Raw genomic sequence first — 23172 nt, forward strand, 5'->3', positions numbered from 1 at the left:
TGCCCTTAAAATTAATATTGGTGGTGACTTTTTACACGTGTTGTGTTCGATTTTTTTTGTTTTGTGATTTACCGTGTCTGCACACACCTTGGTTTAGCAGGAAAAAAAATATGTCTAGTTTCTTACGCTCTTATCGACATGGTTAATCAGTGGCCGAGTGAACAAAACATTTTTTTAATGTCCTTCAGTACAAAAAATAACGAACTTTAAAGTCTATCAGCAGATAATTAGTAAGTAAACGGCTTAACAATCCAAAGACAATAGACACGCACAATGACACTTGTAATTATTTTGTATCGGTTATCTACTTATCTACAATATTTATTAGTTATGTTTCTTATCCGATTGGATGAGTAATAGAAATAAATATAGTTATCGTATCACGTACGTACCATATCACTGGTTATTTACATTTACATACTGCGGCACTAATTAATTATAGCATTGACAAACAAAAACGAAAGCCACTCTAACTTTAGAGGAGTCACATGCGGATTGCTGGTCCTTTATATTACTAGTGGCTCTGTGAGCTGTAGACCTCGCAAGCAGAGCTTTAAATTACATGGTGCTAAGAGCTTGAAAAATAGTAAATTAAAAAAAAAACAATACGAAATTTAAGTGTAAAAAAATAAAAAAAGTTATATATCCCAGCATACAAATACTGGGGATCGAACTCAGACTCTCTGTGCAAACAAAAAAAGCGAACGTTTACAAACTGAGCCAAATAGTTCTTAGATAAGCTGACGAAATTTAGCTACTCATTCTCAAGTTAAAATTAAATATCTCAATACCTCCGAAACCAACGAAATAAATTTTCTGAATTTTTGGCCATTTAATCTATAAACATATCTCAAAAAGAAAAAACTCTTGTGATATCGATACGACTATTTGTTTAGGCGCGAGGTATCACGACTCCGCCATTTTTAAAAATTTCCAAAAACTGGATTGACATTAAAATTTTATTTAATCATAGAATCTGGTCACAAAATTTCACGAGAATGGGTTGAGAATTGTGACCTGTAGAGGAGAACATCCGGACGGACATACGAAAGCATAATGCCCGAGTCAAAACGTAGACCTTCACAGCCTTCACTACGCTTCGGTCAAATATAATTTTTGGGTTAACACGTACACTTCCCTGTACCCGCCACTTGCCTTGAAGAGTCAATTCTTTAGGGGCAATTAGTACAGGCAATGGAGTATGTTTTTAAAATGAAATGTTTTGGAGAAACTTATATTCTGTGGCCCGTCCATTGCAACTTATTTTTAGGGTTCCGTACGCAAAAGGTAAAAACGGGATCCTATTACTAAGACTCCACTGTCCGTCTGTCCGTCCGTCTGTTTGTCACCAGGCTGTATCTCATGAACCGTGATAGCTAGTGACAGTGACCGTGACAGTTGAAATTTTCACAGATGATGTATTTCTCTTGCCGCTATAACAACAAATACTAAAAACAGAATAAAATAATTATTTAAGTGGGGCTAAATAATACAACAAACGTGATTATTTTGCCGTTTTTTGTGTAATGGTACGGAACCCTTCGTGTGCGAGTCCGTCTCGCACTTTGCCGGTTTTTATTATTTAGTAGACCGTACTTCTAAAGGTAGACCCAGACCTGCCTGCAAATGGCGCAGGATAGGAGTGCCTGGAAGAAAGTGGTATTAAGCGTTGGTAATCACGACCCTCAGCACTGAGGATACGACTGGAAAGAAGACTTCTAAAGCAAGGCTCGGAACCCGTTTTTTCTTCATACAAAAAATACCGATATTGTTACGTTCTTTTTCGTTCTTTGGTTTATAATTTCACTTTAATGGGACAATCTAATAATACAAAGTTGTTACCGAAATACATGATTCAACCCTACGTTAAATAATTTTCATTTTTAATAAGCAGAAACGTCTGCGAACGATGCTATTAAGCTTAGAATAAATTTAAAAGTGGAAAAATTACTGTCTTGGGTGAGACTTGAACTCACGGCCTCTGGATCGATACTCCAGCGCTCTGCCATCTGAGCCACCAAGACCTCATCCATAGCCAGCAAACTTACAACAAAAATATGACTTGGAACTCCGGTAGCCATTTAAGAAGTGTAACACTCTTACGGTAGATGTCGCTAGGGTCCCCTTGACCCATAATATGGTGGAAAGATTTGCTGGCTATGGATGAGGTCTTGGTGGCTCAGATGGCAGGGCGCTGGAGTATCGATCCAGAGGCCGTGAGTTCAAGTCTCACCCAAGACAGTAATTTTTCCACTTTTAAATTTATTCTAAGCTTAATAGCATCGATCGCAAACGTTTCTGCTTATTAAAAATGAAAATTAGTATGGGTAGCACATCGTAACTGGTGAATTTCCAATAATGACTTGGAACTCCGGTAGCCGTTTAAGAAGTGTAACACTCTTACGGTAGATGTCGCTAGGGTCCCCTTGACCCATAATATGGTGGAAAGATTTGTGCTGTCTATGGATGAGGTCTTGGTGGCTCAGATGGCAGAGCGCTGGGGTATCAAACGAGAGGCCGTGAGTTTAAGTCTCACCCAAGACAGTAATTCTTCCACTTTTAAATTTATTCTAAGCTTAAGAGCATAAAATAATTAAAAATAGTAGGCTATTTTGGGATTTAAAAAAACCGGTTCCGAGCCCTGTTCTAAAGCTAATAAACCACTCACCAACAGCATCAGTCTCTTCTTTCCCACTCTTATCTGTTTCAATAATGGACAGCGACTCCGGAACAGCCAGGCTCAGGTCGAAGTCGGAGTCCGGCCCGGGGTTGGACTCGAACTTGGTGAACATCTGCAGGCAGTCCTGGGCTGATGATGGAGTCGGGGTGTCCATGCCGTAGTTTGTGTAGCTGTATAGTTCCTCATCTGGAGTTGAATGAATGAATTTATTTGCAATTATTGTATTTTTTTTTTGTTTGATAATTGTGCACATTTACTGATAGGCACTCTTTCAATCTTCAAATAAGTAGTTCAGATGCTCCGCGAGAGCGTAGGTACGCAAGTTTTCTGTGGATTATGAGTTTTGCATGAGTTGGGCTAATTAGGCGCGCAATCAGAGGCAAACATACGTGCGCACTCACAGCGCAATAGCGCATTCTCTAAGGGCTCTCTCGGTTTCAGATTTAGACCAACGTTTTATATGAGCGTACGTGTAAGCGCGTCTAAGCTGGTATAGACCAAATGTAGGGAAAAGTAACGCGCGGGTAAGCTCGTAAAAAACCAAATGTAGGGAAAAGTAACGCGCGTGTAAGCTCGTAAAAAAAACAAATGTAGGAAAAAGTAACGCGCGTGTAAGCTCGTAAAAAACCAAATGTAGAGAAAAGTAACGCGCTTTGAAGCTCGTAAAAACCAAATGTAGGCAAAAGTAACGTGCGTGTAAACACGTAAAAAACGAAATGTAGGGAAAAGTAACGCGCGTGGAAGCTCGTAAAAACCAAATGTAGGGAAATGTAACGCGCGTGTAAGCTTGTAACGCCGAAACGACGGTATACGCACAGAAAAATACGCTAAGTAGTGTGAAACCGCTCTGATGTTAGATGCACCTTTTGGTATTTATTTATTAAAGCCTTCATGTTGTTGAAGAGTGTAGCTATCAGAGCGTAAATGAAAGTGCAACTCGTAATACGCGTACAAATCCATGATCACATGTGGCCAGGCCCATACCTACTACATACACTTGCGGTGTGATTTGGACAAAGAGTAGTATAATATTATGTGTATTACCTAATAGCATAGTCGCCGCCCGCGGCTTCGTCCGTGTAGATATCGATTAAACAAATTAACCCTATTTTCACCCCCTTAAAGGCTTGGCCACACACAGAGCGCGACGCAGCGCCGCGTCCGCGCCGCGTGATGCCGACGCGAAGCCTGGTCAAACAGGGCGCGCGCCGATCGCGCCGGCCTCACGCTCTCAACACGCCCTCAAGGCGCGCGTGAACGCGGCGCGGCCGCGCGGGAACGCGGCGCACCGCTCGCTGCCTACGTCCGATCCTACTGACGTGACCTTGCGCGACGCGGCGGGCCGCCGCGTTCGCTCGGCGCAGCGCTGCGCACGCGCCGCGCGGACGCAATGGGCCGCGCGGCGCGGGGCGCGACAGAAGCGGGGCGTGATACCGGCGGGACGCAGTCTGTTTGACGTCGGTAACCTGTTAGCATGTGCCGCGGTCGCGCGGCGTGGACGCGGCGCTGCGTCGCGCTCTGTATGTGGCCAAGCCTTAAGGCGTTCCTTTCTTATACCTACTACTTGCGTCGAATGATACCTTTAAGAAACACTGACATTTTTTATTGGACAGAAATTGCGGGGTATCTATTGAGGGTTAAGTTTTCTTACGCTTACGTTCATTTAAATCCAAATCCTATATTATATTTCTGTCCAATAAAAACTGACAGTGTTCCTCAAAGGTATCATTCGACGCAAGTAGTAGGTATAAGAAAGGAACCCCTTAAGGGGGTGAAAATAGGGTTAATTTGTTTAATCGATTACTACACGGACGAAGCCGCGGGCGGAGACTATGCTATTAGGTAATACACATAATTAAATACAATAATTAAATCACCAACTCATGTTAAGGGCTATGACATAAAAGGTAAATACTGTGTAGTATGTCATTATGAAATGATTCATCAAATAATGGGGACAGTCTAATGAGTATAGAGGTAAAGTTATCCTGCCCGTCGTGCATGTAATCTATCTAATACCTTTTCTCTCTAATACGAGCAATTCTATATATACATATATATTTCGGGGATCTCGGAAACAGCTCTAACGATTTCGATGAAATTTGCTTTAAAGGGGTTATCGGGGGCGATAAATCGATTTAGCTAGGTAGGAAAAACGCACCTCTGAGTTTTTATGTTTCCCAGATATTATAATTTATATGAGATGTGTTGGAGTTATTCCATAAACGGGGTAATTTAAAAATTATGCGACAGATAGTCAGCGGAGGAGACCATGCGCTAAAAGTATCTACCATGTTCTAATAGCTTAGTAAAACGAGAAACGAGATATTATACAACATATGTAATAGTTACATTACATACCTAGGGAGGTAAATTCGTAAATGCTCCAGATCGCAGGTGTTTGTGGCCCGAACCGAAGGTGAGGACCATAAATATGCGATCTGGGGCTTTACGAATTACCGCCCGTGGTTTGTATAAAGTTTTACGTCTTGCCTTGGCCAGGAAGTGAGATTTTCTTCCCGTCCCGTGGGAAGAAAATCCCACTTACGGGACTAGGGTGACGTAAAGTAATTAGAGTCACAAGTATTTTTTAACGTGAACGTAAAATAATTTTGGCGCTTTGTTCTGATACGTTAGTTTTGAGACATTTGTTTAAACTACCTACAAACTACAACAGATAATATTCTGACACATGCCTATTGTAAATGTTTCATTGATATGATACCTAATACCTACTCAATGCTAACCCTAAAATAAACACAAGGCTAACTCTTTTACTGAAATATTTTTAGTTTTTACTGTGAACAAGCCTCGTATCCGGTTTTTTTTTATCATACAAAAAATACCAGTATTAGTAATAATTAGTAAAAATAAAAGAACGTAAGTTCTTGTTCGTTGTTTGGTTTATTATTTAATTTTTAATTGGACAATCTAATAATACGAAGTTGTTACCTAAATACATGATTCAGTCCTACGTAAAAAGAGCATAAAATAATTAAAAATATTGGGCTATTTCTGGTTTTCAAAAAACCGGTTACGAGCCTTGAATGTGAAACATGTTTGATTAACATTATCTGATATCACTGCACATCAAATCCTAGATAAGTAAAAAAGAAATATATAACGGTATTAGTATTTGTTTTTCTATCAGCGACATGTATCATAAATAACCATTATCATTGTGGTCATACAAAATCCCAGAGCCATATTTGCTTAACTTTTTCTGTGACAGAACTTTAAAGAACAATAAGGTATTTTATTGGACAAGAATATTCTTCAAGTCAATTAATGTAACTGATGTGTTTTGACACAGTATCAACTTACAGAAGTGTTACTACAACATATTACCTACTTAAGGGGCCCACAGATTACCAGTTTGCCAGACGATATCAGCCTGTCAATTGTTCGGAACTGTCACCTTTTGCATTTAACTGACAGGCCGATACCGTCTGGCGGACTGGTAATCAGTGGGCCCTTTACTCCATGTAGCAATGAAGCTGCTATAATCTGGCTATTTTGCTAATAAGATCATCTGTTACTTTAATGTACTGAGTTTGCATGGCGAGAACCAGGAATTCCCTTCTGATAGTGTTTTTGTATAGAATATAAGTACTACTGGGAGCACTCCTATTGAATAATTTTACGGTTTAGACTCATTTGTCATGTGAACATGAACATGTTGCGTGAGTGACTTAAAACAAGTGAGTCTAAACCATAAAATTATTCAATGTTTTAGTATGTCTGACAACAGTTTAAATTCAAGCACTCCTATTATTAGTACAGTACTTTGAAAATAAACTGTATCTTTGATTGTACGGCAGCAGCTAAGTTCATGTGAGTCTTGAGGTTTCATAAAACTAGCACAGAAATTTAGAAACCAGCTATATTTCTAAATAGATATCAATAAAAAAACCAGACTTTCATACCTCATAGCCATTAGCACTAATATTATGTTATGGATAATAAATTCCTGATATCAGCAAAGCACTTAAACCACTTCAGACTAATAGAACATTTCACTTCCAACATTATTAAAATGAACACAATATTTAACTTCATTGCATTAACTTTTCATTATCTGAACCAACACTGCAAGTGATTTTAGCCACAACAAAAAAAAACACTTGAAACTTAGAACAGCTGTGCTCACTTCAGTATTTGGTAATTGGATGTTTTCCATTTTTAAAAATAAAACACTACCTCGCTTGATTAGGTTGTGGAAGCTGAGTGTCAACTCTTTTGAAGCCATATGTTCCTGGTAGTTATGAATTGGAGGAAATTTCCGCAGGTGTGCACGGCACCCGTTTGCGCGGTACGTGATGTGTTGTCCATTACACGGTACAAATTTAACACTTGTGTACATAATCTCTCTGATAAGATAAATTGTAAGTGATATCGCATCTCAGTTTAATGACAATAGTCATCGAAATTGGTTGGTTCCGTGTCGGATTTAGCAAAAAAAATTACCTTGGCGAGGGAGACACGCCTCAATGCACAAGGCTAAGCTTTTTCAATGAAAACAAAGTGAAAAATACTTACTAATAACTCGATTAGAATATTCCAATTGTAAAGGTTATCTGCACATGATGAACTGGTGTTTCACTAAGACTGTCACTGTTTTTAAGTTGAAAATAATAAAAAAACAGTATATTATCGTATCATGGGAACTATTAGTTAGAATAGTTAGTTCAAGGCGATTTCAATAAAAACACTTCAAATTCAAAGCCGATGACGTCAACTGTCACCAGTGGTAGTGACATATAATCTCCTTTTGCCTTCTATATATTGTCTATGATATTGACATACGTGTTTTAGAAACCTAATGTCTATCCTATATGTCTAATTTATCTTATGCATACTTCTAGTTAATTAAAGCCAATTTCCTTTGGTATTTCGTTTCTATGTATCAATTTAATTAACTAGAAAAATAATGACGGATCCGAAGAAAGAATCAGATGATAAGTCATCGCATTTATTATCGAGATATCTTCGACCGGAACGGTTTGACGTTGAACCTACGGCCCCCGCGGCTGGAGATCAGGGCCGGATTAACCCTAAGTCAAAGTAGGCAACTGCCTAGGGGCCCCGCCTCGGCTAGGGGGCCCCGCGGCGGCTCAGCGCGCACCAAAAAAAATTTTGTTCCATAGGGTCAAAATTCATGAGTACATTTTTTATTCTTATAATAATGAGTATGCTTTGTTTTTGTTTTCTTTCGATCCATTCTTTAAATTAATGAAATACTTACTGCAATAAAATTGAAGCAATACCTTACAGTTTACGGGGCGTATTCTGCGTACCTGTTGTAAAGTTGTAATAATAGGGGTTTTCAGGAAAAATGGTTCACTTTTTCTCGAACAACCAACAACTTTTGGGTTATTTCGACTCAGAATCACGAGGACTATTGTTAAAACAAAGAAAAAGAAAGAAGACGAACGTCTCCCCAGTTTTTCATAGGAATGCTCGACCTTCAGCCTCACTTTTTACCTCAATTTACCCATTGGTTTGTGTTCCACATCTCTACTTCAGAGTCGCCTTTGGCCTCGCTGCGCCAAGCTCGGCCTGCGGTCTCGCTTTTTAATACAATGGACAGTGGTTCTCGTGTCTGTGCTCAACTATTTATCCTGAAGCCTGATGAAGCACGGCTTTGACTTCGCATGAAGGCTCGCCTCACTGGGGCACTTCGGACTTTTAGGCTCAGATGAAGATCGATACCCGGCCTTTTAACAAGATTTCACAATTTGCGATATAGTTAAAAAAAAATTCGCGCTCGCTGCGCTCGCGTTTATTTTTGGTTCCTTAGTTGACCCTGTATCATCTACATGTTAGCTTGACTGGTGTATGAATAGAGGTAAACCAAAAAAAGTCTGCAATAATTTTGATAGCATAAGCAGTGCAAGTGTTATTTATACGTCATAATTGCATAGGAGTTTTGACGTTTAAATGACACTAGCACTGCGAGTGCTATCAAAATTGTTGCAGACTTATCCTGGTCTAACTCTAGTAATTTAAGTAATTTTAACATATGGAAATTCTTTATTATTAGGTTAATACTGATCATGTGGCTCGGCGTTTGGTCTTATGGTCGGACAATCGCTGTTCAGCCTCGCAAAATATTAACTATTGAGAATATCTACTTTGCGGCACCAGTTGAGCTTAGCCTTTAGCCTCGCTTAAAATTTGCCATTAGAGATAGATAGGAAAGTGACGCTGAAGCTCACATCTTTGATATTCCACTGGGAATTGGCCTTAAGCCTAAAGGGCTCTCCCCACACTTGACGCGACGCGGAATCGGCAAAAACCGACAGAACAAAGCTTTATGTCCACGCAATAAGAGCGAAAAAGACATCGTTCGATTTGGATCGGCTCGGCCGACGCCTGAAGATTGAAATTAAAAACTCACTTATTTCCCTGTACTGAATATGTTGTGTGCAGAATTGACTGTAGGGGGCCCCGAGCCTCGCACTGCCTAGGGGCCCCGACATGCTTAATCCGGCCCTGCTGGAGATAAGTGGTTGCATTGGCTGTACACCTTCACTAGCTTTCTCACCGAACATACTTCCACCGATGCTACGGATACTATAAAATTAAAACTGCTAGCGAACCATTTGTCATCTAGTATTTTCATCATCATCAAGGACTGTCAAACCTATGAATCAGCTATTGCTCTCTTAGACAAAGCCTACGTGAAACCCCAAAATGAAATATTGGCTCGCCACGTCCTCGGGACAAGAAAACAAAAGCAAGACGAAAGTATTTCTGAATATTGCCGCGCCTTGCATCTTCTGGCACAAAAGTGCAATTTCAAGTCCGTCTCAGCTGAAGAACATAAAGAACAAGCTGTACGATACGCCTTTATATCTGGTATCCTGTCGCCTAAAATACGGGAACGTTTGTTAGAAAAATCATCTCTGTCAATGGACGAAGCTTATAATCAGGCAGTAAGCCTCGAAACAGCTGAAAAGGACTCCGAAACTATGGGTGTTAACATCCCAAGTACATTGAATGCCTTGCCAGTACTGCCTTCACAAGAAGCTACAAATACTCACAATTCTGCTGTCCCTGCTGTCCCTGTACCTCAACCACCAATACGGCGTTGTTTCTTTTGCGGTGGTAAGGTACACCAAAGAATAAAGTGTCCTGCTTTCCACGCTCACTGTCAACTATGTACCAAGAAGGGACACTTTGCGTCAGTCTGCCGGTCTCGTGGCTCTCCTTCCACGAGTAATGCCATCCCGAGTCCCATCGGAAGCTTACCTTCTCAAGATTCCTACGAAACCGAATATTCTGCTGCAAGCCCGTCGAGCCTACGAAAAGCTACGGTCGCCATAACTATCAACGACATTCGCGCCGACGCTCTGATTGACACCGGGAGCTCTAAGAGCTACATTGATAGAAATATAGCACAATTAATGAAATTACAACAATATCCGCATAAAGAAACGATTAATCTAGCATCTCTAAGCAACACGTCACAAGTGGAAAGCATTTGTTTTGCTACGCTCCAAATAAATAATCACACATATAAGCAACGCCTCCTACGCATAGTAACTAACCTATGCGCGGACGTCATCGTCGGTCATGATATACTCAAAACTCACTCCAAAGTCGAGCTCGATTTCGGAGGGACAAGAGAACCCTTACATATTTGCGTAATGGAAGCATCGGTACCGCCAGCATCTGTCTTTACGCACTTATCTGCTGATATTACTCCCATCGCTATTAAATCCAGACGTCACAACAAAGACGACGAAGAATTTATTCAAGCCGAAATATCTAAACTCTTAAAAGATGGGATTATCGAGCCGAGCGTCTCCCCTTGGCGCGCTCAGGTACTAGTTGCTGGAGGTGGATCTCACCGAAAAAGAATGGTCGTCGACTACTCCAGAACTATCAATAAGTTCACATATCTAGATGCGTATCCGTTGCCTCACATTGAGTCGATAGTTTCGAAAGTAGCGAAATTCAACCACTTTAGCCAGATTGATTTGAAGAGTGCTTACCATCAAGTCCCTATTCTAGAAAGAGAGAAAATATATACCGCATTTGAAGCTTGTGGTAAACTATGGCAATTTAACCGTATTCCATTTGGCGTAACTAATGGAGTTGCCGCTTTTCAACGCACTCTAGAACACATAATTGAAAAAGAACATTTACAAGGCACCTTTACTTATCTTGATGACGTCACAGTCTGCGGTAAAAACAAAGAAGAGCACGATAAAAACTTACAACAATTTATGGCCGCTGCAAAAAAGTACAATCTGACTCTAAACGAACAAAAATGTAATTTTAGTAAAAATTCCATCAGCCTCCTTGGATACACTGTCAGAGACAACGTTATTGAACCAGATAAAGACAGACTGGAGCCTCTAATAAAACTACCGTTACCGCGCAATACTGCAGAATTGAAGAGAGCTCTTGGGCTATTTGCTCACTACGCTAAATGGGTTCATAACTTTTCGGAAAAGATTCAACCTTTGATTAACAATTCCAATTTTCCTTTAGACACAAATGCACAGCGTAGTTTTCAACTTCTTAAATCGGATATTAAAAAGGCAGCATTGGTTGCTATTGACGATAAAGAAACCCTGACGGTGGAGACTGATGCATCAGATTATGCTCTAGCCGGGACATTATCTCAAAATGGTCGACCGGTTGCGTTCTTCTCGCGAACTTTGTCGGACAGCGAGCGCAAACATGCTTCCGTCGAGAAGGAAGCCTGTGCTATCGTCGAATGCCTTAGAAAATGGCGCCACTACCTTATTCACAGACATTTTATTCTTATCACTGATCAGAAATCCGTAAGCTACATTTTCGACCAAAATCATACTAGCAAAATCAAAAACGACAAGATTGAAAGATGGAGACTCGAACTGTCATGCTATAAGTATGATATTATTTACAGACCAGCGGCTCAGAATACTGCTGCTGACGCTCTTTCAAGAGTTTGCGCATTTATGAACAATAATAAGCTGTACGAATTGCACGATGCGCTTTCTCACCCTGGAATTACTAGAATGTATCACTGGATCAAGCTAAAGAATCTGCCATACAACTTAGACGATGTCAAAAAGATGACTGCTTCATGCCGCGTGTGTGCAGAAATTAAACCACGCTTTGCCAAAGCAAATGGCACTTTGATTAAAGCTTTATCGCCCTTCGAGCGATTGAATGTAGACTTTAAAGGACCTTTGCCTTCGAACACAAACAACAAATATATTCTTACAATAATTGATGAATTCTCACGCTATCCTTTCGCATACGCATGTCCTGACACATCTTCTGCGACTGTCATCAAGTGCCTCAAAGAACTTTTCTTCGAATATGGCCAGCCCTTATATATACATAGTGACAGAGGATCCTGCTTCATGTCGGAAGAAATACAAGGTTTCCTCAAGAAATGTAACATTGCCACTTCTCGCACTACTCCCTACAACCCTCAGGGTAACGGTCAAGTGGAAAAGCTTAACGGCACTCTCTGGCGAACTATACAGCTGTCCTTAAAATCGAAGAACCTGTCCATCGACAACTGGGAACAAGTCTTGAAACTTTCTCTCCACTGCGTACGATCGCTCCTTTGTACTTCGATAAATGCCACCCCACACGAGAAGCTATTTAATTTCCCTCGGAGGACACCAGTCGGCGAGTCGCTTCCGTCTTGGCTCGTTCCGGGACCTGTCTTACTTAAGAAATTTGTTCGATCGAAAACAGACCCCTACGTCGAAGAAGTCGAGTTACTACACAGTAATCCGAACTACTCGTATGTACGACGACGTAATGGCCAGGAGTCTACCGTATCTAACAGACACTTAGCGCCCCTTCCCTTATCGGATGACGAAGGTTCTATACCCGATGGAACGGCTATTGATGGAGGATCTGAAATTCCCACATTAGACGGAGAACAAGAAAATCCTGTTGATGCAGAGATTCTTAATAATGACCAAGAGATCTACAGTACTCCGCCACAAGATGCTCCGACGCGTGAAGGCTCACGGATCTTTCGTAGATCTACAAGGCCTAAGAAAATGCCTATTCATCTTAACGACTACGTCCTGGACCCAGACGAAGAAACCATAGAGGGGGAGAATGACATATAATCTCCTTTTGCCTTCTATATATTGTCTATGATATTGACATACGTGTTTTAGAAACCTAATGTCTATCCTATATGTCTAATTTATCTTATGCATACTTCTAGTTAATTAAAGCCAATTTCCTTTGGTATTTCGTTTCTATGTATCAGGTAGTAAACCTTTTCTTGCGTTTGTTTATTGTCCTTTTTAACCGATTACTAAAAGGAGGTTCTCTATTCTATTTACTGATAACTAATTATTCATGTGTTTTTTAAATCTTTATTTTTACTCTGCTAAACTTTTAACTGAGCTAGTTTTGTCAGTAGAAAAGGGTGGAAATTTTAAAAATGTAAGCGCGAAGTATCGATGTCCCAAACAAATATTGATATATTTATTGAGGGTCTGGTATAAAAAACTAAAACAATATTTAACTTACACTACTTTAAAGTTAAATGACGTATTTACCAAATTATAAAGAAACCCTGGCCCTGGGGGGGCTGATGCCAAGATGCTTGACTCTGACGAGGTCATAGCACATACAGCTTGGCAAAAAAGAGTAGAAATTAAAAAGTGGCAACATTGTAGTGTCGTCCCTTTCAAACCAATATATATAAGAAAACGGGACGACACTACAGTGTTGCCACTTTTTAATTTCTACTCTTTTTTGCCAAGCTGTAAACGACGCTGTGCGGCACCTCGGCCGCCTCGACGACATTCCATTGTAATTGTGAAACACATCTACAACCACTATACTTGGTCAACCAAATCTTGTCAGTAGAAAAAGGCGCGAATTTAAAATTTTCTATGGGACGATAACCCTTCGCGCCTGCATTTTTTAAATTTGCCGCCTTTTTCTACTGACAAGATTTGCTTGACCAAGTATACATATAAATAAAATTGCACTAGAGCAAATCAATTTTACGCATCATAAACGCATAACTATTCAATAGAATGTGGGCAGAGCGCAACCTAAGGGCGAAAATGTTATCTAGCCAGTTCGTTTTAGACAAAAAATATTATGGAGCCCAAAGAAGTGTGGGCTGGGTCATTTTATACCATACACCTATTGTGCGAGATCTTTCATCGAAATATTATGATGTTGAATGTTGATGTTCATGTATTACATGTTTTTGACCTTGAACAGAACATTAGTTAACCAAGAAACATTATGGCATGGATCTCTCACTTTGAATGCTTCCCTAGCCAACCGATCTTTCTCATTCCACGCAATACCGGAGTAAGACGGAATCTACTGTAAAATAACAAGCCGCACATACTTATTAGCTTAAGTTTATTACAAGTCAAGTTAAAGTGTAATTCACTGGAATGCCCCTAAAAACGTAAGTACAGAGGCTCAAATATTGAAGAGTACATTTTGAATCAGTTAAAATTACAAATGTATTGAAATGATAATTACACATCGGTAACTCGTGGCATTTAGGTAGCACTTAAAAGATTAGTGATGAGCACACATCGGTAACTCGTGGCACTTGACAGTTTCTAACAGACTAGTGATGTGACAATGTTCTTCCTATACGAGTCGAGAAAAAGAAACCACTAAAAAAAGAATTAATTAAACTACTCTTTTAAGTGCTACCTAAATGCCACGAGTTACCGATGTGTAATGATAATAATACCTAAACGTATAAAATTGTTCTCGACCTCTGCACCACCTGTCCGCAGCGCAAACCACCGCAAACCATTGCCGCAAACCTCGAACTGACCAATGTGACGTATTGGTAGCGTTCGGAAATAGATAAAATTCATCGTTCAGAAATGACCCTCGGTCTACCGCGTGAAAAACTAAAATCTAAATGTTGATATATTTCGAGCAATAGAGAGGCAGATAAAGAAATTTCTATTTATAGTTGGTCAAGCAGATCTTGTCAGTATAAAAGGTTATTCCCACTAGTTACCACCAAGTTGTTACCAGTGGTAACTACTGGGAATTTTTTTCCCACCTTTTACCACTAACTCGGTTTAGTGGTAACTACTGGGAATTTTTATTCCCAGTAGTTACCATCAAAATTTTGTTAGAGTTAAATACTAATAAAAACACTATAAATAGTGTAGTATACATATATAGAGTAATTTAATAAATAATTATAAGTCGATTAGTGTTTAGTAAACTCCCTTAAAAGTGACCAAAAATATTAAAACAGTTTAACCGGTACTAGTACAAAAACCATGATATTATATGTACTTAAGGATAAATTTAATAATCCATTTAGATGATTTTTCAAGTGATTTTATTAGGTAATTCAAAATAACTCTATTTGTGACGTTCCACGGGAAAAGGTACCTTATGAGGGTTTCTAGTTTCGGAGATATGAAATGTTTTGTAAAGAGGTGAAAAAATGCTCAATTTTTTTTTATTGTGTGATCTGTAACCTTAATGCGTAACGTTTGTTTACCTGTTTTTATTTTTGTTATAAGTTAGTTATAAGCCTAGTAATGTCGTCTCAGAGTTTAGTAGAAAAGGTACCTTATGGAAAAAAGATTGAAAATTCCCAAAAAAACTAGTCAATACGGGAAAAGAAGTTTGGTAGAGATCTGTATTAGCATTCTGCAAAACTAATTTGATAATTTCAGTTCTGGTTGGGGCGCCTCGCAAATATTATAACCGTACATATACCGACATCACAAATCCAAGTAGACTGCTATTATACCAAAGTTACTCTCGTCAAGTCTTTCTTAACTAGAATAATCTTCATTTGGTTTGGTCGCATGCAGTAAATCAGCCATTGGTTTGCTGAAAAATGCCAATACCCGACGCATTACCTTATGGAATATCTGAGGTCATTGAACCTCAATGCCGCTTATTTCAATAGCAACCGAAATATATTATTGATAAGAAATAGACGATTTATACCATCTTAACCCCAAAATATTATTAGTTTATCCTAACTGTTCCATCATCATCATGCCTCATCATGTAACTTGACCACAAGGTACCTTTTCATTACATACAAATTATTGGTCTTTTTTAAGATTATTATGACGAAGAACTAATTAAATTGGGGGCAGTTTAATGTAAATTAATATTTTCTATTCATAAAAGATAAACTATAATATGATTGATGTTTTGTAGTGATGTATTATTAGATTTATTTCCATAAGGTACCTTTTCGTAAATGTATGGAGCAAATACTGTTATTGTTATGTAAGTTTAAAGTGGCATAAGGGGTTAAATATAGTATTTAGTTGGGGTTTTAGGATTTATTTCATTTGAATGACAGAATTTCTTTCATATGTGCTCAGAAAAATTGATTGTGTGTCACATTAAAAGTAAAAATATTCAATTTTGTGATTTTATATGAAAAAGTCAGAAAATACATTTTCACCTCTAAATCGGTATTGTTTTTTGCTTAAACTGTCTGTCAGTGTCGTTTTCTAATAGATAAAATTTAAATCTTGAGAGCTCATTGCAATCAATCGTGAAAATGAAATAAAACTTTATTTTCAAGACATTGGTTAGTATACACATAAATCAGTCGATATCAAAAGTTTCTATTTGCATTACAGAACAAGTCGCAATATTTTTTTAATCTCAGATATATAAGGCATTATTATTTGTAGTCAACTATGTAACTTACTTCAGGAACATAGTTTTTTAGGCGGCTAAACTTAAAACTTCTCTATCGTAAAGTTGCTCATTTCACAACATTATTTTCAAAAAATCATATCTCTGTAACTACGCAACCTAGAAGGTTGATCTTTTGTGTTATCGATAGCTTATTTATTGTAGATTATTGGGGTATGCATAACTCCATACCCGCCATAAGGTACCTTTGACCGTGGGACGTCACATTTATACTATTCATACCTACTGTTTTTATTAGTATTTAACACTAACAAAGTTTTGGTGGTAACTACTGGGAATTTTTATTCCCAGTAGTTACCAGTGGTAAAAGGTGGGAAAAAAATTCCCAGTAGTTACCACTGGTAAAAACTTGGTGGTAACTAGTGGGAATAACCCGTATAAAAAGGCGGCAATTTGAAAAATGTAGGCGCGAAGGGATATCTTCTCATAAAAAATTTGAATTGCGCCTTTTTCTACTGACAAGATTTGCTTGACCATTATATGTTTGCGCGGTAATACCTATTTCAGAGGAATTGTACCATAGAGGTGACAAAGGGCTCCGCAATGTTATTCTTCATTATAACAGTGGTAGCACACTATCGCACCGCACCGCGATCTCGGTGAAACAGATATCTCTTTCTCGCTCTCACTTATGGGTGCAACGCACCAAGGTCACGGTGCGGTGCGATAGTGTGTGTTAATGTTAAGACCTTAAAAGGAAAGCCATGGACTCAATAGTACTCCCAACATTACTATATGGATGCCAAACTTGGACACTTACCAAAGACATCATACAAAAGATAAATGTTTTCCATAGAGCAACAGAGAGAAGTATGCTTAATATTAAAAAACGTGACAGAAAAAGAAACTGTGATATTAGAAAAATAACAAAAGTAACAGATGCTGCCGAACTTGCATGTAGGCTAAAATGGAGATGGGCGGGCCATATAGTAAGAACAACCGACAATAGATGGAGTGAGAAGATTTTACATTGGCACCCACTTGAAAACAAGCGAGCAGCTCACCGCCCGAAGCAAAGGTGGGTCGATGAACTCGATGATATTGTCAAAGTGGCTGAACATGCTTGGACCCGCAAAGCTAAGGACAGGACAGTCTGGAAGGAGCTGGAGGAGGCCTTTGCCCGACACTGGGCACCTCAATAAAAATAAAACAAGTAAAATTAAATATCTTTTTAATGTAAATATGTATTTAAAAGAGAAATAAAGGCTATATTATTATTATTAATGTTAAGGCCTTAAATAGTACTACCGTACAGAAAGAACACTTCCTACAAAACCGAAGTTTGACAGCGATTCAAGGTCGAATCGTGCTGTTCCTTTCTAATGCATGGCACTATCCCTTTCGGCTATTTCGGGCTGTCAAAATTCAAGCCATTATCTTACCTGTGGTCGCGCACGCACGCAAAGGGACGTCAAGTACATAGAGTAACTTATATATACAAGTATGCCTACACTCTACCTTCCATCAGAGAGTATATAAAGTCTTCCATAAAGTATGCCAACAAGTCATAGTATACCCCTAATAATTGAATCGGAGCTCGGAGCAATGCTGAGCCGAACGGAGCCGAGGATGGCCGATCGGAGGAGTGTCCCCCCCAACTGACGTTGTTGAGGTGCGTAGGTAAGTAAGAGTACATATTCTAGTTTTTTGATTTCGATTCGTTATACAAATTAACTGGAGTCCCGGTAAGGACATGTATTTGCATGTTTATCATTTATCAATTATCATAAATACTTACATTAAATAGGTACCTATTCATCTACATATATCTATGTACCCAAATATGTTGTTGTACCATCACGCTCCGCGATTGTTGCGCCATTTAGGGTCGTAGTTAAATTGGTTGTTCAATACTAACTCTATAGAATTTCCAATTTATCAAGAACCCTAAATGGCATAGTAATCCCGTGTGGTGAAGTGACTGTACACACTATGGATATCATCGTCTTGTAGTTACCTTCTAACGAACTGCCCACAACACAAACCTTGTAAGCATTTCGCCATTCACTTTTCCACAAAAACCTTAGAGTCCAAAAATGACAGGACAGACAGATATAAGTAGATATAGATATGTATCTTTAGGTATTTCTTTTTCTTGACTGCTTCTCTTTCCCTCCCATTTGAATTGCTCACGAATTTCAAAATAACGATGACGGTTATCACATCTTTGTATTTAATTAATATGAATAGAAACGTAACCTTACTCCGCGTGCGTAAGATATTTATTGTTTAGTAGGTAAATAAAATTTAGTCACTTGTACAAACACGATAATCTATCATGAAATAATTTATATGCCAATTTCGGCGGCAACAGTTAAAGGTTGTCATTATAGTAAAGGACGTGTATCATGCTCCACGGTTGCCTGCTTTTGTTATTCATATCAGGGTCCCTGGCCGACCTGAACTTAATAAGTGCGGTGGCGAACCTAACGTCACGACCGCTCGAGGGGATCACCAAAAATAATAAGGATTTTATCCAAATTGCTATCGAAAATGGATACAATGCTGAGAAACACGAAGTGATAACCGACGACGGGTACATACTGACCGTGCACAGAATACCACCCGGGAGTAATTGTACCAAGAAAATTCCAATACTGCTAGTTCATGGCCTTCTCCTATCGTCCGAGTGCTTCGTAGACTCGGGGCCGGATGCGCCCGGGTTCATTTTAGCTCAAGAGTGCTACGATGTGTGGTTCGGCAACGTGCGAGGCAACTTTCACTCCCGGAGACACGTGACTTTGGATCCTGATCACGATTTGAAATTTTGGAAGTTTTCAAAGGACGAAATGGGACAATACGATATCCCCGCCATGGTCGACTACGTGCTTGATGTGACGAATGCCAAAAAACTGATCTATATCGGCTATTCACAAGGCGGTGGTAGTTTCTTCATAATGAACTCGGAGAAACCAGAATATGCTGACAAAATTAGTCTTTTTATTGGTTTAGCGCCGGCTACGAGACAATATTACACCAAGTCGATACTTGACAGATCGTTAGTGAAAGCCATAGAGTCTTTGCAAACCCCTTTGGAAGCGTCTGGAGTTTGGGAGGTCGCGTCCCAAGGTTTACCTATTCAAGGAACCCTAAATACATTGTGCCAAGTGAAGTTATTAGCAGCAGTTTGTAATCTGGGATTATCCGCTGTAGATTCGCCTCATCCAGGCTCCATCACCTCAGAAACTACTCGAAGAATGTTCGAACACGTCCCAGCCGGAACATCCATCCAAAATATGGCCAAATACGGACAGGCTATGAATGAGCTCCATTTCGTTAAATTTAACTATGGTTCCGAGGAAAATTTAAAAGTTTACGGGGTAGCTGAACCTCCGGAATACGATCTGGGAATGACCACGATGCCGGTTGTTATCTTCCACGGCGAATCAGACCACTTAGTGGATACGAGAGACATGGATTGGGTTGTCAGTCAGTTACCGAATGTGTTGGAGTACGTTACGGTGGCGGATCCGCTGTGGAACCATGTTGACATGGCTTTCAGCCAATACTGGAAAAAACAAATATTTACTACGATGAAAAAGTATTTAAATAAATATGATAACATATAACATTGATTGAGCATAGATAGGTAAACCAAGTTAGATCATCGCTTGGGCAATGAATTTGCAGCCCTCTGCAAAGACGCAATGAATAAAATTCATTCGTTTTAAAATTGCAATGTAATAAACGATTGAATAGAAAAGTATTGATTTTTCGACTCATTGCGGTCACCCCATCCACACACCTTGCCTTTTCAGCAAATCTTCAAGCAAACGTAGAAGTAAACTAAAATTCGTTCACTAATCTAATGTAGGTATACCTACCAAAAATGAAAATTTTGAGACATGAAAAATAAAATAACTTTTTATTTGCTCCTTAAAACCGTTGAGTAATTGAATGTGTCCAGTGGGTAAAACTCCTTGCTTGCCATGTGCGTAGCGTTGTGCGCCAAGCGATATCCCCACAACTCCATAGCCTGCTTGCATGCAGTCTGAAATGATTAAATATGTGCTTACTTGAATAAATAAAATCAAGTAAAGTCCCTCATGCATGTTCTCCATAAATATACCCAGCCCACAGCTTTAAATATTATTACCCAATGGAAAATTTCCCGCTATAGTTGTGATTGGTCAATAAAAGTTTTGAATGGTTGAAATAAAATTCGTTATCTTATGTCACTCCTCTTTGGCGGCAATATTTGGCGTTATCAAACTGCGCGCTGTGTTCAGTCCATGGAGTATAGAAGTAGGTATAACTCTACCTTCCATATAGTCGAGTCGCTAATAGCGGAACATTGAACGTGACGTGGGGTCATTTCTGAGCTTTAGTCTGACTTTTTTAAACAGTAAACATTCGCTAATTTGTGCTTGTCCAAAATTTTCACTGAATACTGAACAAACTGCAAATCAAAATTACCTGTATCTCCTCAACGTAATCATAGTGTAAAATATTCTTCCACTTGAACGGTACATCGCGGGACACTCTGAAGGTGGCGTAGGCTCCCCCCACCTTCAGGGTGGTGTGCGAGGCCAGAAACTGCTCAACTTCAGGCGTCATGCTGAGACCTAAGAACTTGAATAGTCGGAGCGTCATGCTTTTGGGCTCTAAAGATAAATCTTCCATACGCAGTACCCTGTAAACAAGGCAGTATATCTTTTAGGACTAAGTACAATAAGCAGGGACAGGCTGAGCGGTGCACAGGGTGCAATCGCATAACGCGTTATGCTCCCACTCCGCTGCAGTGCCTGCAGTGTTACAATTACAGCTACTTAAAAACACTTACACAAGCCTGTTTGGGTATTGATGCTGAAGTTTTTTCGCAGCTATATAGTCGCTTATCATGTCAGCGCAGAGCAATTCGGGCTGAGAGCAATCTGGGCTTGTTTTTTTACAGAACTCCACTCCTTTGCCTTGCCGGGACTGCATGACCGCACGGGGGTCGCGGACCAACAATACCACTTTTACATTGAGTCTGAAACATAGACGTATATCTAAGGACGGGCCTTACGGGCACTAAAAATGGTACTAGTTCAGCGGTGTCACTGACGAATTCTAGCCAATCGTGCAGTCTAACGCAACTAGTTTCGACCAATCGCGCGCGTGATGCGATCTCATCTACCAATCGCGTTGTAGCGGTGTCACACCGCTGTACTGGTCCCATTCATGCCCCATTCTTATTACCCGTAAGGCCAGTCCTTAGATATACGTCAATGGTCTGAAACGAGAACAAAAACATTTGCATAGCAGTACCTATTCAGACAATACCTGATAAGTAGGGTGGAGTCTCACAACTCGAACCTTGATAAGGCAAAATCCTAAACTCAAGATGCCCTTCCCTCCAAAGCCCAAAACCTCTATGTTCTAACTCGAAATATTTAACCTCACTAAGACAAAGTAACCAACCCCCCTTCCCTTGCTTGCTTTTTTCCCTTCTCGGTGATTCAGTAGAATGTTTACCTTCATACCTCGAAAAAAATAGTTTAAAAACCTTTTCACAGACCAAGGCATGTGCATGAGTGCAGTGATAGCTTGGTCTGACTGAGTACTTAGATATACCAGTAAGTTACTTTTTTTGTTGAACATAAGATAGCATTTAACGATAAGTAAGTAATAAAGCGTAAAAGTAGTTCTTACTCTTGATCATCCAGAACGTCCTGCACCAGTCGTAGCCGGAAGCGCACCAGTTTCATACTTTGGAAAGGGAACAACTTACAAAAGTTAGAAATGAACATAGGATCGAAAAACAGATCTCTGTGGTATTTAACATGCTTCCATAATCTATCATTGTGTCTGAACTGGTACCATGGTACCACCTTATTACGAAGGTACTCTTCCAAATATCCGTGTAAAAAGATTTCGAAATCACACTTGAACAAGGTCTTGACTGTTATTATTGCTTTTTCTGCTTCCGGTGGGCCTCTGATCTGATATACTTTGACATTCATAAATGGCTCAAAGTGGTAGAAGTTTCCAGGCATCGCATTCAAAATATCACCTAGGAATGTCGAGCCAGATCTCCACGTTGATATAACGAGACTTCGTAGAGGCTGCCCCCCCGATTCCAGCAGTAATTCCTGCAGGTTTTTTGCCGCTGAATTTGTGAAGTTGTAATTCGATAACTCTAATGCAATTTTCACTCTAGTCTCCTGGAGTATGTCGTCAATGTTTGGTGAGCCGATGTGGGGGTTGTTCCATTGCTCTTCTCCTTCTATAGTCAGAAAATTCCCGGGCCTCTCTGGATATGAACGGTGCTTTGTGTTATCTGTATATCGAGTTACAGCAAGAATCAACAATACACTGATGCCGATTGCGGAAAATGTCCAATAAAAGTTAAATCTCAACAGCATTGTGGACTTGTAAACTCTGGCTAATGAAGGTAAATACGGAATAAACTAGGTTAACAAAATTTCACGGTTCCTTGGCTGTATAATCTACGTCTTAGGTAATTCTAAAAAATATCGTATTTAGACTGTATAATCGTGGCAAAATATTTGGAGTTTGTTATCAGAATAAATGTATGTCAATTTTATGTTGTATCGATTATTTTATTTTATTAGCTAGCCAGATTTGAACCGCGAATTCACGTACGCCACAGACGGACATCCGGACCGGTCTGTAAACTATTACTTAGGTATTAGCTGTATCCGTGAAACTGAAGAAGCGAAGAGAAGCTAATCGGGTCTCTGGCAGTGAATGGGTTAAATTAAAATTAATACTCCGCCTGCAAATTGCTATATTACTCGCCTTGACAATAATGTTCTATACCTTATCTCTATGTAAAGGAAGACTATAGATTCTGATTCTCTATAGTCTGATTC

General features: G+C 39.5%; 3 protein-coding genes across 4 annotated transcripts in view; 1 reads left to right on the forward strand and 2 right to left on the reverse strand.

Annotated features, from left to right (window-relative positions):
* LOC134806447 (phospholipase D1) overlaps positions 1-7365 on the reverse strand; it is a 31077-nt gene extending 23712 nt beyond the window's left edge. The window contains exons 1-2 of the mRNA XM_063779727.1: positions 6881-7365; positions 2669-2866 (exon numbers count right to left, since the gene is read on the reverse strand). Of these exons, the coding sequence (XP_063635797.1) occupies positions 2669-2866; positions 6881-7043 (361 nt within the window). The 5' untranslated portion in view covers positions 7044-7365. The remainder of the gene's footprint in view (positions 1-2668; positions 2867-6880) is intronic.
* An 11337-nt stretch (positions 7366-18702) lies between these two features.
* On the forward strand, positions 18703-19923 carry LOC134806726 (lipase 1-like). Its single transcript, XM_063780047.1, has one exon. It carries the CDS (start codon positions 18703-18705, stop codon positions 19921-19923), a length of 1221 nt encoding a protein of 406 aa, XP_063636117.1.
* Positions 19348-22989, reverse strand: LOC134806363 (carbohydrate sulfotransferase 4-like). 2 transcript variants are annotated; one of them, XM_063779581.1, is made up of 5 exons: positions 21989-22989; positions 21138-21326; positions 20771-20987; positions 20217-20345; positions 19348-19862 (listed from the first exon to the last, which is right to left on the reverse strand). In XM_063779581.1, exons 1-4 carry the CDS (start codon positions 22699-22701, stop codon positions 20220-20222), a joined length of 1245 nt encoding a protein of 414 aa, XP_063635651.1. In that variant the 5' UTR covers positions 22702-22989; the 3' UTR covers positions 19348-19862; positions 20217-20219. The 2 variants fall into 2 exon arrangements, with proteins under 2 accessions (XP_063635651.1, XP_063635650.1); XM_063779580.1 differs by lacking the exon at positions 19348-19862 and having other exon boundaries at positions 20201-20345.
* Between the last annotated feature and the right edge of the window lie 183 nt (positions 22990-23172).

The sequence above is a fragment of the Cydia splendana genome, chromosome 3 (assembly GCF_910591565.1).
Source record: "Cydia splendana chromosome 3, ilCydSple1.2, whole genome shotgun sequence".
In the NCBI taxonomy this organism is placed as follows: Eukaryota; Metazoa; Arthropoda; class Insecta; order Lepidoptera; family Tortricidae; genus Cydia; species Cydia splendana.

What these genes read in the sequence shown, in the direction of transcription:
- LOC134806726 (XM_063780047.1), top strand. Translation starts at nt 18,703, where the DNA reads ATGCTCCACGGTTGCCTGCTTTTGTTATTCATATCAGGGTCCCTGGCC.
- LOC134806363 (XM_063779581.1), bottom strand. Translation starts at nt 22,701, where the DNA reads ATGCTGTTGAGATTTAACTTTTATTGGACATTTTCCGCAATCGGCATC. An exon ending in CAATACCCAAACAGGCTTGT is followed by an intron (nt 20,988 to 21,137) that starts GTAAGTGTTTTT and finishes CCTTGTTTACAG; the next exon opens with GGTACTGCGTATGGAAGATT. An exon ending in ATTACGTTGAGGAGATACAG is followed by an intron (nt 20,346 to 20,770) that starts GTAATTTTGATT and finishes TAATCATTTCAG; the next exon opens with ACTGCATGCAAGCAGGCTAT.